Source organism: Typopeltis vanoorti, chromosome 15, assembly GCF_054136105.1.
Source record: "Typopeltis vanoorti isolate ZY-2024b chromosome 15, IOZ_Tvanoo_1.0, whole genome shotgun sequence".
NCBI lineage: Eukaryota > Metazoa > Arthropoda > Arachnida > Uropygi > Thelyphonidae > Typopeltis > Typopeltis vanoorti.
The window spans coordinates 2,684,710-2,700,503 of record NC_143563.1 but is presented as its reverse complement, the minus strand read 5'-3'; the positions used below and the strand labels follow the sequence as shown (position 1 = coordinate 2,700,503).

The 15,794-nt window shown below is 37.1% G+C and overlaps 1 protein-coding gene across 2 annotated transcripts in view; it reads left to right on the top strand.

Moving 5' to 3' along the window:
* Nucleotides 1-15,794, top strand: part of LOC150098312 (uncharacterized) — a 733,595-nt gene that overhangs the window by 619,757 nt on the left and 98,044 nt on the right. For both annotated transcript variants that reach the window (XM_090404774.1, XM_090404775.1), the window contains exon 34: nt 8,561-8,596. In XM_090404774.1, coding sequence (XP_090260900.1) covers nt 8,561-8,596 — 36 coding nt within the window. The remainder of the gene's footprint in view (nt 1-8,560; nt 8,597-15,794) is intronic.

Sequence of the window (15,794 nt, the reverse complement as noted above, 5' to 3'; positions counted from 1 at the left end):
CTGACAGCCTCTATTTGGCCTGAATCCAGCTTGTTCTTCACCAAGCTTTTCTTCCACAATTCTTCTCAACTGTTTCTCAAGTATACTTGATAAATCTTACTGGGAACACTCAGTAAGGAAATACCTCTGTAATTCTCACATTCGGTTTTATTTACCTTTTTATATATGGGTACTATGAGAGCTCTACTCCAATCATCGTTAATTCGTCCCTCTGTCCAGGCCTTCAGAACTATGCAGTGCAGCCACTGCAAGACTTTTATGACACCATACGTCAGCATTTCTGGTCGAATATCATCCACTCCTTTTGCCTTTCCACATTTCAAGCCTTTGATGGCTTTTTCTACTTCAAGTATGGATATGTATTCCTGACTGTATGCCTGTTGAGTGTTTTTTTACCACTGTGCTATCACCCCTTGTTTCATTTAGCAATTTTTCAAAGTTATTTCTCCATACCTCAAGGATATCTTTTTCTCCCGTTTTCATGTCACCTTTATCATCTCTAACTCCTTTTACAGCATTCTTTCCTCCATTTCTAAGATTCTTCAACCACCTCCAGAATATTTTGCCACCTTCTTGATATTTATTTTCTATGTTCTTGCCAAAGTCCTCCCATGACTTTTGTTTAGCTAGTTTTACACAGTCTTTCGCTTTCTTACATTTGTCTCTGTATTCTGTAAGAGTACAAGCTGATTTATTTGCCAGAAACTTTTGATATGCTTTCTTCTTTTCCTTCACAGCTTCTTTAAGCTATGTGCCACCATGGAGTTCTGATTTTTCTATCCTTGCAGACAACCACCTCACCACATGCCTCTCTAGCTGAATCAATCAGGGCTTTCTTCAAGGCTTGCCACTGAATCTCTGAGGTTTGGTTCCTGTTTTCAAACTGTTTCATTTTTTTTTTCAATAATGTTTGTGTATTTTAGTCTGCAGTTCACATCTGAGAGCTGGTCAACTTTTATTCACTTTAAAACTTTCTTACATGTTATTCTTTTCAATATGAAATTCAATTTTATCCTGCTCAAGAATAAATAGGGATCACTTGTAATTTCAAATTCTCTGTACTTTCTGGTGTCCTGCACCAGAGAGAAAACATCACTATCAACAATAACATAGTCAACGAGACTTTTCTTATTCTTTGCCTCTTCTCTCTATGTGAATTTGTGCACATTTTTATGTTGGAACATGGTGTTAGTAATAACGATTCCATGTCCTGAGCAGCAATCTAACAGGTATTTGCCATTATTATTAGCTTTGCTCTTTTATCCAAATTTTCCCAAAATATTTTTGTATGTCTGACAATCATTTCCTACTCTGCTATTTAGATCCCCAACAAGGACCAACTTTTCCTTTTTCATTGTGTCAGTTGCTTTCTGTAAAGCCTCAAAAAATTCCTCCACTTCTACCTTAATACAACCTTCTGTGGGACCATAGGCACAAAAGTCTCATTGTCTAGTTCCCCATTCTGATATTTGCCCACATCGCTATACATGAGACTGCCTGCCATTCAAGAAGATTAGTCTCGTATTTAGTGCTGAATACTATGGCTACTCTTATTTTTCTTGATTGTCATTGCCTGAACATTTTGTATTTATTGCTGAGAAAGAGCTCTCCAGTTTTTGCCTTTTTTGTTTCAGTCATCCCTATTATATTGATCTGGCACTTATCCAATTCCTCAGCTACCTTCATTTCATTGCCATTCAGGCTTTTTATGTTGATTGTACTGATCTTGAACTCTGGTGATATTGAGTTGTGTTGTGTTTTAGGGTTTGTTCCAGTAGCTGACTTTTTGCTGTTTGCCCTGGTGACAACAACAGGGGGTCTTGTTTAACCTGGTGACACCCCAGCCGGCATGAAATTTTGTCATGTTGTACCATCTTTTTGTATTTTGGTTTAAGCCAATAAGAATACAATTTGGTCGGCTAAATCCCAAATTGCCAGCCCATCCTCTTTCGTTCAGTGTCCAGGTAGATACCCAACAGGGTGCACCACGAGAAGGTGAGGATTGGACATTAGGTCAGAAGCCCTGGTCGGTTTTCCGCATTCCTTTAAAGATTATGTGGAGGTCTCCTCTCAGTTATACAGCTTTGACCCTTAAGCACCCCTCTCCCAGATCTTTGGTAAATTAATTTGGAACACCGGTTAAAGTAACAATAATCATCCCTTTTTAGATACACTAGTGCAGTGTATCTAAAAAGGGGTGATTATTGTTACTTTCATTTTCTATGGGGAAGTATATTTTAGGATGTTGGCTGTTAAGATGTGTCAAAAATGTATCTATGTGTCTGGACCATGAGGCCAAACAGAAAACACATCATCAACATAATGCAATTAAACTGTAGGTTGTTGTGTGTGTCTATGTTGAGAGCTTAGTTTTCAAACTGCGCCTTATAGAAGTTTACTGGGGGGGGGGGGAACCCATAGTGATCCCATCTATCTACTTGCATATTTTTTCCTTTACTCAGAAAATAACATGTATGTATGGTGAAATGGTGAATCTGAATCGTTCATTTATGTTTGGGGGGGGGGGGGAATTATTATTATTTGTCACTTCCAGGGAGTCCAAAGACTCATTGAGGGAGGGCATCCATTCTACAACTCTGCTTCCACTACTCACAATCCACCAACTGACCGCAACTACACCAACACCATCTACCGCTGATCACCACCACTGATATTTCCACAGACAATCACAAACATCCATGCCCACGGTGGGATTCGAACCTGCAGCCTCTTGACTGGAGAGCAGCACGCTAACCACTCGGCCTGCCAGGCTGGGTCAAGGGTCTCTCTCAAAGGTACATTAATGAAAAGTGAGGTGATATTAAAAATGACCATGATTTTGGAATCTGTCAAAGCTAAATTTTCTATTAATGTTTTAAAGTGTAAAGAATTTTTAATAGATGAGGTAGAGTTGCTTGTAAGGGAAGAGAGTAATTTAGCTAAATGTTTAACCAATTTGAGGGCACCATGTAAGGACATTAGGTTTTAGTTACAATTTAAATTGTTTTTCCAATTAATTGGGATGATGCTGGGTAGAAAACCAGCAAAATATTAGTGAGTTTAATAAATGTATTTTTTCTCTTGGTGTTAGTTATACCATTAAGCTTTATTATGGATAATGAATAACACCTAAGCCTTTCTTTATGTATTTTCAGGGGAATAAATTCACTCAACGTAATAATTTCATCTTTCTTATTTTTGATACTCTTAGCATTTGTAAATCAACATAACTATTAATTTTCTGGTCTATAACCAGTTATGCCCATTGAACCCCTAATCAGTGACTTCTCCATACCTGCTCCTGTCCACTCATTTTACTCTTTATACCAATATCTTCTCAGACTCAAAGACTTCATGTGCATTCCAAGCAGTCCCATTCCTATGCTGATCATCCACATACTCTTCCCCATCCCACCTTGCCAAGGTTTTTGCAGGCTGAGTTGTTAGCATATCTTCTCTCCAACTAATAGGTCATGGGTTCGAATCCTGCCATGGGTATGGATGTATGTGATTGTCTTTAGGTGGTAGATGAATTTTATCACCTGACATTAGACCACCATCTCACTTATTGGAGGTCTGAAGTGGCTTGAAAACATTCCATGTTTGGCCTCTTGAGCATGGTTTCTAGACTATATAAATAAATAATACAAAATATATATATATATATGTATATATGTGTGTGTGTGTGTATATATATATATATATGAAAGAATGACTAGAACCGAGATTTAAGTAAAAAGGTTTTAATATAAAAACACGACTAGTTTCGAACTTTTCCTCGAACATCTCAATAATCGACATCAAAGTATTAAGTTTACTGCCGAGCTTGAAACGAATAATTCCTTGCCTTTTCTTGATGTCAAACTGATTCGCTCTTCTGGTAAACTCAAAATATCGATATATAGAAAGCCCACACATACCAACAGATATCTGCATAGTCAGTCCCATCACTTCCGTCCTCATAAGCTTGGAATAATTTCCACCTTGGGACATAGAGCCCGTTCTCTTCTGGATGACCCAAATGAACTTCTTACAGAAATAAACCATCTCAAAACTTCTTTCAAAAGTTAATGGATATTCCAAGAGAATCATTGAAAGATTCCTTCTTAATCTTCCTAGACATCACTCAGAAGTAACAAATAGATTCAAAGGCAATATATCTATTCCTTACATACAATTTCACATAAATTAGCAAAAGTTCTAAGAAAATACAACATCAGAACCTTGTTCACTTCACTTCCAAAGATCCGTTTCTTAATAAGCCACCCAAAACTTGGTCATCATCAACTCAAATACCCTGGTGTATATAAAATATTGTGTGATTGTGATATTCCTTATTTTGGGCAGATAGACAACTCTGTTGAATTGCGTATGGAAGAACACGAGGGACATTACTTACAAGAGACAGCGAGCCAGTGCATTATCAAGTCATCCTTTTCTCGGCTAATCCTAATGATGAAAACCAAAGTCACAAACTGCTGGGAAAAATCTACTAACATCTTCCATTGCAATGATGAACTAGAGAGAAAAATGGTGGAATCTAGAGAAATCATCTTCAATCCTGTTCATCTAAATAATAACTTGAGCTACAACCTCCCAGATTGTCATTCAGCTGTAATCATATACTGGCATTCACGAGATGCTACTAGCACACACTTTCCCTACAATACAACTAATGAAAGAACAGCTTTAAATACAACCACAATGATTTAATGTCAGTTATGTATAGAGACTCTCTATGATGTTCTTAGTTTATTTAAGCTTCAGTGTTTTAGTGTTTTTTCTTTTTTCTTTCTTTTATAATGTCACCTGATGAAGGCTGTTACAAGCCGAAACTAGTCATGTTTTTATATTAAAACCTTTTTACTTAAATCTCGGTTCTAGTCATTCAATTCTTTATAAATAAATATATATATATATATATATATATATATATATATATATATATATATATATATCATCCCTGGCTTCCCCCCCCCATTTCCCTGTCCAACTTGCATTCTTCCTCTCGCATTCTCATCTTTCACATTGCTCTCCTCTCCATTCACAATCACTATGGTCTCACCTGGTCCACTCTCCCTCTCATATTTACATCATTCTGACTTCCACTAATACCTATTTCACATCACTCATTACATTTCTTTCTAGCAATATTCTCACCAGTTAATTCACACTAAATCCATTTAAATGTAATCCATCTGTTTCATACAATTCAATTTATCCCTCAAATACATTCATTCTACATATCAATAAACTGCACCCTCTTTCCTGCATAAAACTGTGTTAGCATATATCTCTTAATTTTATTTATTTATTTAGCGTATGGCTCACACATGAAAAGTTACATTACATTAATCCTTAATATATATGGACATAGTAATAGACATATGTACAATAATAAGACATAATACAGTCATAAAAGAGACACTCAAGAATCAAGAATAGGCTACAACTGAATGTCTAGTTGATTATCCAGTCGACAGCACTTGGTGTAGCATGGATGAAGTCTGACAGGTTTCCACTGTATGCACGTAGTATGCATTCTGCTGTAATATGATTAATTGTATGATTAACTGGTGGGATGATCCGCAGTTGCACCTGGGTGAGGCAATCATTCCCCATTTGTAAAGGTGGTCTGCACATCTGCCATGGTTGGTGCGGATTCGGTTAAGGGCAGACCAAGTTTTCCTAGGTAGGTCAAAACCCGAAGGCATCTGTGTTGGGTCCACTAATTTATGGAAGATCCCTGTTGAAGTGTTACACCAGGACTCTTTCCACTTCTCCTTCATGTTGAAACTTGTCTCTGCAAGATTTTTTGCTGTTAAGATTGGAGGATGCCTTGAGTTTAGCCTGTATATTTCTTTGGGTGGGATGCCTTCATGGATTGGAAGATTTTGAATTTCCATGCTTTTGCTGTATTCATGTAGAAGAAAGTTGGATCTGCAGATGTGTGGAGGCAGGATGTTGCTTAGCACTGGGAGCCAGTAGGTTGGGGTTGATTTTACAGTTCCAGAAATAAGGCACATAGTGGTGTTAAGCTGGGCATCAACCAAATACACATAGGCACTGTTCAGCCATACGGGTGAGCAGTATTCAGCTGTAGAGTAAACAAGGCCAAGAGCAGTGCAGCGAAACGTTGTTGCTGAGGCACCTCAAGTTGTTCCACATAGTTTTTGCAGTATATTGTTTCTTGTTTTTAGCTTGGATGCTGTGTTAATGAGATGTGGTTTAAAAGATAGTGTTCTATCTAGAGTGATGCCCAGATATTTCGGGAATCTGTTGTAGTGTAGCAGTTTCTGGTTGAAGTAGACCATGAGTTCTTTGTTGAAAGTTTATTTTTCACTTGGTTAGAATATAATAAATTTAGTTTAATCCTTTATCCAAGTGTGAGCAAACAAAGTTTGCGCCTGAAAGTATCTTCAGGACTGGGGTAAGGTGGTGCAACACCAGGACGACTCCTTGCAAAGGTGGAGCAAGCTATTATCACTCCTATCTCAGTATCTCCCATAATGCAAAACACATCTCCTTGCAGATATGTCTAATGTTATGCATTAAGGGAAGGGCCACTACCCAGACTAGGGTAGTGGCCCTTCCCTTATCTTCAGGACTGGGGTTAGGTGGTGTTGCACCACCTTACCCCAGTCCTGAAGATACTTTCAGGCGCAAACTTTGTTTGCTCACACTTGGATAAAGGATTAAACTAAATTTATTACATGAGTTCTTTGTTAGCCTGGTTATTGTTCAGGTGGAAGCATGAAACTTCTGTTTTGCTAGGATTTGGGCATAATCTCCATTTGCTGAAGTATTCTTCTAGGACTGCAAGGTCGTTTGTTAGTGTATCTTCCATTGTAGTAAAATTGGTGTGTCTGGTGGCTAGAGCAATGTCATCAGCATAGCAAAACTTCTTGGAGGCTGTATTAGGCAAATTGCGATGTATAAGTTAAAAAGGAGGGGAGCCAGAACTGACCCTTGTGGTAGTCCATTATCCAGTGTTCTTTGTTTACTTTAGTTCTCGTCCATACACACTTGGAACCGGCGGTTGCTTAGCTTGTTATTGATTAGTTTTGCTATTGTTTTGCATGGGACTACATGGAGCAACTTGCAGATTGCGACATGCCTCCAGACTGTGTCATAAGCTGCGGTAAGATCTACAAAAGCTACAGCTGTTTTCCGGCATTGTTGGTAGCCTGTCTCTATATGTGTGGTGAGTGACAGAACCTGATCACAGCAGCTTCATTTATGTCTGAATCTGGCCTGTTCCACTGGGACTTGTTCTATTATCTTAGGGGCAATTCTATTAAGGATGAGCCTTTCTAGGAGCTTATAGCAGGTGCTAAGCAGGGCAATTGGTCAGTAGTTTTCTGGTTTGTTGTTGGTTTTTCCTGTTTTAAGATGGGGATCATTTTTGTCCTCTTAAACTCTTTTGGAAGTCTACCATTCTGGAGGATGTTAGAGAAAAAGCAAGCCAACCACTGTCGAGCTTTTTGACCTGTCTTCAACTATCATCATCCTATCCATCAGGATGAATTCCATCGAAACCTTGAGCCTTGCCTGGTTTCATATCCATTAGAGCAGTGTTAATATCTTCAAGAGTGAAGGGCCATGAATATAGAAGGTCTGACGGTCTGTTATTTTTCAAATATGTAAGTTCTCTTTTTATTTGAAGAGGGTGTTGTTTGTCCTTGGTGGTATATCTTGATGCGTTGACAATATGTGATGCATATTGATTAGGAGAAATAGTTGATTGTTCCCGGACAGTCAGGGTGCCACTACCTAGTTTTCTTAGAAGGCTCCATGCTTTTCTACTGGAGTGCCAAAAATCGAGTCTTTCTACTGTTTCAGTCCATTTCTTCTGTCGGTTGGTGTCAAGGCTGTGAATGAGTTCATCTCCAATGTCAGGATTGCCACACTCTAGATATTCTTGATACAGTTTATTACTATCATCATCCCATCCAGGGATATACTCCTTCCAGAAGCCTCTTATATATCTCTTAATAAAGACATCTACCTCATTTTGTCCATGCATATTACACTCCCATCAAGGAAACATCTTAGAAAAATCCACACTGTTTACCACGCTACCACGCTCGACTTTGAAAATTTGCTATAAATAGTACAATGTTCATTTATTTCTACTTTCAGTTTCATAAAAGCATCCTTTAAAATGAAATTTCATCTGATTAATTTAATGAAATCTGATAGAGTCTACTAAAACTAAATGCAATTATTGTACAAAATGCATATAGAAATCTTGTTTGACAGAATCATCAGATAAATTAAATCTCATCTTAATTTTGGCTAATCGTTGTGACCATGTACACATCATCTCTGATTCAAATCCACAGTATATAGCATTCATAATTTTTCTTCTCTTATTGATATATATATATAGCCATAGGATTAAGTACATATAGCTGTAGGATTAAGTTATCTACAGAACATTAAATAAGCATTTTTAGATAGTATTATGTGTTTTTTACTTATTTTTACTTTGTGCTTTTTTTACTTATTTTTTAATGAACTCAGGACATAATCATTTTATTTTATTTTTTCCTATTAGGGTACCACAGGCCCCAAAGGAGATGCTGGTCCACCTGTAAGTATGTGTGTGTACATATAATTCACCGCATACAGTCAACTCTTGCTATATCAAACACCATTATAACATGTGTGCTTGCTATAACAAACTCCCAAAAAAGTCCTACCCAACATCCCTGTGCACCTACTGGTTTGAAACAAATTTGCTATAGCAAACTCACCACAATAACAAGTTCAGTGGTCCCTATAAATTTGTTGTAGTAAGAGTTGAGTGTAATGCAGTATAAATGAATAATGTTCATAAAAAAAAATAAATAAATAAAAAAACAGATCAGTTGGAAGAGCAATCCATCATATGCTCTTTGGGTGAAATTTTTTTATTTATTTTAATATTTGTCCAACACATGAAAGAAAGAAGAGCCTAGAGGCAAGTAGGTGCCATGTGAGGGAAGGGTTACGAATAGAGTAATCTGTTGATATTGTTCTTAAATTATTGAAAATTATAGTCCTTTGGAAGAAGTCTGTACTCACAGATATAATAAAAACAATCTACAACAGCAAAAGAAGATGGGCAGGACATCTCGCCAGAATGAGAGACAACAGATGGACAATCAGAGTTACAAACTGGTATCTGAGAGATACCAAAAGGAAACCTGGATGACCAGCCTTAAGGTGGGAAGACCCAATGATTAAGAAAGTTGGAAGAAAATGGAGAAGAAAGGCCCAAGACAGGAATAGCTGGACTCTTTATGACCTGCAGTCATGGAGAAATCCTGACTGAAACCACAGGTCCATCAAGGTAATAGTCCTTTGGAAATGCTTCATGAGGGAGCTGTTCAGCAGAATTGAACTAGAAGGAATGAAAGATGACTAGGAGTAGTTTGGTTATTATGCAGTTTGACTGTAAAATGATGTTGAGTAGCTGTAGCATGAATATCTATTAGATCTGCAGAAATAGGAAGCATAATGGATGCTAGTCCTACTGAACAATGACCATAGAAATATCTGTAGAAAAGACACAATGAAGCAACTCATCGTCTGTGGGACAGTGGCTGAAGAGAGTCTGTAAGAGAAGTGTCATTTATCAACAGAACTATCCTTTTCTGAACAGCAGCAAAAATTTTTAGGGAGGTGTCAAATGCACCATCCCCATACATAAGAGAAGTATTCCAAATTTAGTCAGATTTGGGATTTATACAGAGTAAGTAACTGTTTGGTAGAGAAGAAAAGTCTTGACCAGACAAGGATGTCAAGTTTTTTGGAAGATACTATAGAAGTGATATAATTGTGCCAGGAAAATTTGGAGTAAGAGCAAGGAGACTTTGGTCTTGATACTATAGAAGTGATATGATTGTGCCAGGAAAGTTTGGAGTAAGAGTCATGCAAGGAGAGAGAGGGATTTGGTCTTTACTGTTGAGCTGAGCAGTATCAAAAATAAACAGAGAAGATCTGAGGCCTTTTTTTTATGGGAAAACAAGCAAAACTGTGTTTTGGAAGCATTGAAGTTGACTAAGTTGTTTTCATCCCAATCATGAATACAGGTATCCCTTGCTTAACATGGGATTTGATTAACGCAGCGAAATTACTTGTGACAACCCCTTTATATATGCGGCAAGAGTTTTAATTAATGCACCTTTAAATTTAACATGGAAAAACATGCAAGCCTCGAGGAGTGTTTCCTGGCTGAGAGAAAGAAAGTCGTGAGCATGATGATGTCATTCCTCCCATTAAGCATTAAGCGTGAGTGTATTACAAGCTCCAATTGTTCTGCTGTATTTTTTAAATACAGCAGAACTTTGCTTTTAGATAACGCAACAGGTCATCCAAATTCTATTGATGATCTGTGTGAGAATGTGAAAATTTTAGTTTTTCCACCATATACTACATCATTGCTACAACCCATGGACATGGGTGTCATTGCAACTTTCAAAGCCTGTTTTCTTAAAAAGACATTCTCAAAGGCAGTAGAAACAACAACAATGGAAGAAAATGCAATTACTCTCCAAGAATTTTGGAAAAATTTTAACATTAAACACTCAATTGAAAACATTCACAACTCATGGGTGCTAGAAGACAAGTGTCTTCTAGCACCCATGAGTCTAGCTGCATGAGAGCTGTTTGGAAAAACCTTTTGCCAGAATGCATTAATGACTTAGGTGGTTTTCAAAATCCTGTGAACAACATGGTTGAAGAAATTGTTGCAATTGGTGAAGACCTTGGTTTTGATGGTGTTGATGCAGAAGATGTTAAAGAATTATTGGATTCAAATTCAAAAAATTTCAGTTACAACAACGCACATATGAAGACAACAAACAAATGAATGTGAAGATGAGGTTCCAAAGGAGATAACAATCAAAGAACTGGATGAAGAATATTTCACAGTTTAAAATCATTTAAGCAGCAAGTAATGGATATGGATCCAGATATTAATCGAAGAATGCTTGTTTGCCTAGGTCTAGAGAGTCATTTTGCTTGTTATCATAGAATTTATGCTTATAAGAAAAAACTAAAACTGTTCAAACGACTCTTGGTAACTTTATTTGGTAAAAAATTGCAGCAACTAATGTAGGTACAAGCATTTATTAAACATTTACTTTGCATTCATTTTTTTATCTTTCCTACAAGAGTACCATATAAAACGAATTATTAATACAGTAATCGATCATGGATGAACTGTAATTTTTACCATTGATTCTTATATTTGATTAACGCAATTTTGATATATGTGGTAACATCAAGGGATTAATTAATTGCATTAATCAAGGAATACCTGTACTGTGGAGATTGGTGTTCAAGGCACTTGATATAGATGATCTTGAAGCTTCAAATGTTTCAGCACTGCATGGCTTGTCATATAAGTAGGATGAGTGAAGTGTGCTATCATCAGCAAAACTATGAATAGGATTTGCAGTCAGTGAGAGAAGTTTGTGAAATGATGGGGCCCTGAGGGACACCAGCATTGACAGGAAAGTCTGAGGAGAGAAAACCATTCACCAGTAGCTATCGATCTGAGAGAAAATTGGTGGTCCATTTATACAAGGATGAAGGCAGTCCAAACGATTGTAACTTGTTGAGAAACCCTGAATGCCAGACCCTATCAAAAGTCTTGGAGATGTCAAGAGCATTGCCCAGCACAGGTTTCTCCAAATCTTTCCATGGAATGTATCCAAATATGAGTGATGTAGACCAGATCTCCTGTGAATCTAGAGTGGCAAAATCCATACTGATGGTTACTAATTAGATAGCAGTTCTCAAGGTGTTGAAGAAGTTGGCTGTTGATAACCTTCTCCATTACTTTAGACAAAACTGATATGAGTGTTAAGAGGTCAATAATTTGATGGTAAATATTTATCATGATTTTTAGGAACTGGTTGTATACAGCTTTCTTCTATGCTAGGTGGATGCCAGCCAAGTACAGTTTAGTGAATAGATGATAGAGAACAGGTTAGTTCAGGGGCACATCTCTTGAGTACAATAGGTGGAATTCCATCAGGACAAGCTGCCTTTGTAGTAGTATCCAAGTTGTTCAAGATTCTTCTGATGGAATCTTCTCAAGGAAAGAGGCACTATGCATGGTCATCTGTGCAGGAGTTGGAAGAAAAGAAGGAAACCTAAACATCCAACTTGTCTTTAGGTGATGTTACAATGCTACCATTAGAATAAGATAGTGGAGGAAGTACATATGGACAAAAGTTGAGCCTGAGCTTCAGTGAGAGACCAGAAGGCATGACTGCTGATAGCATAAGCAGTGAATTTTCTGCATTTATCCTATTTGAATTTAGACTTTGCCCTTTTAATGGTGATTTTATAAGTGTTGGCAGACAACTGTGTAGGCTGTAAATTAAGCTGGTATTTTGGTTTCAAACCACTTGTGAATGGCTGTTTCCTTTTTTTTGGACAGCTTGGCACACTTGTTGGAGAGCCATAATTTAGATATGATTTGAGGAATTTGAGCAGAGTGAGGAAAGAAGGTTTCCATTCCAATATGGATTATTTCTGTAATAAAAAATCACAACTAGTATCTGGATTTGAAGAACAAAAACAGTAGTCTAACATGTAAAAGAGGAGTAGAAGTCATGCAAGTCTTCCAACTAGTATCTGGATTTGAAGAACAAAAACAGTAGTCTAACCATGTAAAAGAGGAGTAGAAGTCATGCAAGTCTTCCCACTTAGCATTGTTATAATGCCAGAGCATGCAAGTTTCTGAATGACTGAAGAAAGGACGTTCCACCAGAGATAAAACTTGGATAAGATTGAGGTTTGAATTGCCAAGAGGTGTAGTACCTGAACAGGGTACCTGGAGGAAGAATAAGTTAAGAAAAGATCTAGAGTGTTAGATGAGGGAAGTGAATTGTCAGGAATTCTGGTAGGTAGATGAATGATCTGTTTTAAGTCATTGCTTACAGCAGAAATCTCTGTCTCTCCTCCAGCTTGAGTGAAATTTGAAAAAAGGAAGCCAATTAGAATTATGGACATTGAAATCACCAAGAAAGATGACTTCACTATTTGGAAAATTTGACTGAATGAAATCGAGCCTTAAAGTTAAGAAGTCAAATAGGTCAGAATGATTTTCAGAATTGGGAGAATGGTAGAGGCAACATATGAATGAAACAAAATATGGAAAAGAAATTTTAAGCCACAGGAGATCAGAAAAAAAAAGATAATCTAGGTTAGGCATTTTCGAAAGGAATATCAGAATGCAAAAATGCTCACCCTATATTACTCCTTCCTCTTTGTTGTAGAAAGAGTCATATAGGGTATAATGTGGACAGTTAAGATGAGCTGTGGTTGATTCAGTAGAAATTTGAGGTTCAGTCAGAAACAGAACATCAGAAGAGCCTCTGTAGCTCAGTTGGTTTTGATGATGTCCCCCTGGTTGGAAAAATCTGGATTTGAATCCTTTCTAGGACATGAACCTTTAACAGGACTTTTCAACTGAGACTGAGTTAGTCAATCTCATATGGAAGTAAGGTTTTTTTTTTTTTTCTTTCAGAAACTCAGGCATTTCATCCCTCAGAATAGGCAAACCACCATTAGCATACATAATACACTGCCTGTAGGAAATTACAGTTGGCCCCTTGCCTAGGGGCCATAAAATTAGGCAAGAAACCAATGGACATATAGTCGAGCAGTGTGCACTGCTCGACTATATGTCCAGAGACCAGCCTCATCCAGATGCTACCTAAAAGATCAAAAAAAAAAAAAAAAGAACAGAACATCAGATTTGAATGACTGAAGATGATTATGCATGTCATTTAAGTTACAGTTGATGCCACAGATGTTGGTAAAGTGAATGTGAAAGATATTTTTTGTGTAATTTTTTTATTTATTTTTTTTAATTTGAATAGATTTATAAGTGATTTCAGATAAAGATGAAATAACCACCCTCATCCAGAGATGAGAGGCTACCTCCCTCTTGTAAATATTATTTCTTCTGTAAAACATACAATCCAGAACACATGATTAGCAGACAAGAATATATGGACCTAATAGTCATGAAGGTATTTCATGTGGAAACTTTTATTTTGCAAGTGCAAGAAATGCAAGTCTTGTTGAAAGCAGGAAAAGGAAATGATGAATGTTAATGATGTAAGAAAAGATAGTAAAAGTGTTCTGGAGAATGGAAGTAGTGAATAATAGTGCACAAAATATGAATGAGAATTGGAAAGAAGTGGCCGAGAGTAATGTAGAAGACGAATTGATAGTAAGGAGTGAAACAGAGTGTTGACTCAGAATCTTTTACAGGACAAAACGGGAGCTAGATTGACTAGAGAAATAATTCTCATGTGGAACAGCAGGCAGGAGAATGAAAGAAACAATAAATGTGGAAATTATGAAAGTGCAAGAAACTAGAAATAAGGAGAAGCTATCGTATGGAGATATTATGATAAGAGGTATGCTTAATAAGAAAGTGATGAAAGCATGTGTCCAGGCACAAAGATTAAGGATGTTAGTGAAGCTGTTAGCAGAAAGAAGGAGTGAAAGATATGATTCTTTTGACAGGAACAAATGATGTGAAACAGGAGAAATATGCAACGAGAGATGATATGGAAGAGTTGTTGAAAGAAGCAAAAATGAAGGAAGTAAAGATTATGAGTCTACTGCCTCATTACAATAGGATAGAGTTGAGAAGGGCCATGATTCTAATGAATCAAATGAGAAGATTGTGCAGAAGAAATGGTATGCAGCGTATAGATGTATGGAGTGAATTGGATAGACAAAAGAACTCAGATATAGCTGATGATCTATATTTGAATGGTTTTGGAGTTAGATTTTTGGAAAAAGTATTGTTTAGTGAGAGTTCGGAAGTGCAAGTTTCCATATCAGGGAAACCAGAGATATTACAGGAGATGGGATCAAGCATGTGTCTGACCACTCCCTGGGGTTAAATCAGTGTATGCACAGAAATGATTATGCAATGCTGAATGTAATTTCACAGGTTTCAGATTCGAATAGGTTGGTTGATAATGACATTACACAAAGGTAATTGTGGGTTAAAGGGGATGTTGAAATGCATGTGCACCAATGCCAGAAGATCAGAAATAAGGGAGATGAGTTTTAGCATTGGTCAGCTCGACTTGACAAAAAATTAGAGGCATCGGTGAGACCTGATTGACAGAAATTTATATGGTTATAGGGATAAAATGTAAAGAATATTGTATTTTCAGAGAGGATAGAGGAAATTCAAAGAGGATTTTCAGTCTGGGGAAGATATAATACCACATGGAAAACTCTTACAAAATTTGGAAGATATAATACCACATGGAAAACTCTTACTTCATATTCATTCCGAGCAAATCGGAATGAATATGAAGCTAGTGGTAATGGTGTGGTGGAATCAATGAGAATGAGGGTGACTAGTGGAGTACCTCAGGGTTCTGCACTAAGGCCACTATTCTTTAATTTGTATATCAGTGTTATAGGGAAAGATTTAAGAATGGGATATTCAGTTTTTTGGTGTTGCAAAACTTAGGAGTACAATATTGATAAAGGAGATATACATATTCTGCATGATAATTTAAATAAATTGGCATTGTGAAGGATAATGATTGTCAATTTAATATTGACAGCATATCAACAGCCCCCCCCAACCAATAGGTTGAGGAGAGAGAAGAAAACTTTAACAGTGCAAATTTTATGGTTATGCACTTTAGATGGAAAAGGTTACATACTCTGTATCACATTGATGGTATGCCATTACCCCCAATTCCCTGGCCTTATCAATGTCCTGAAATTGATAAGGCTAGGGAATTGTG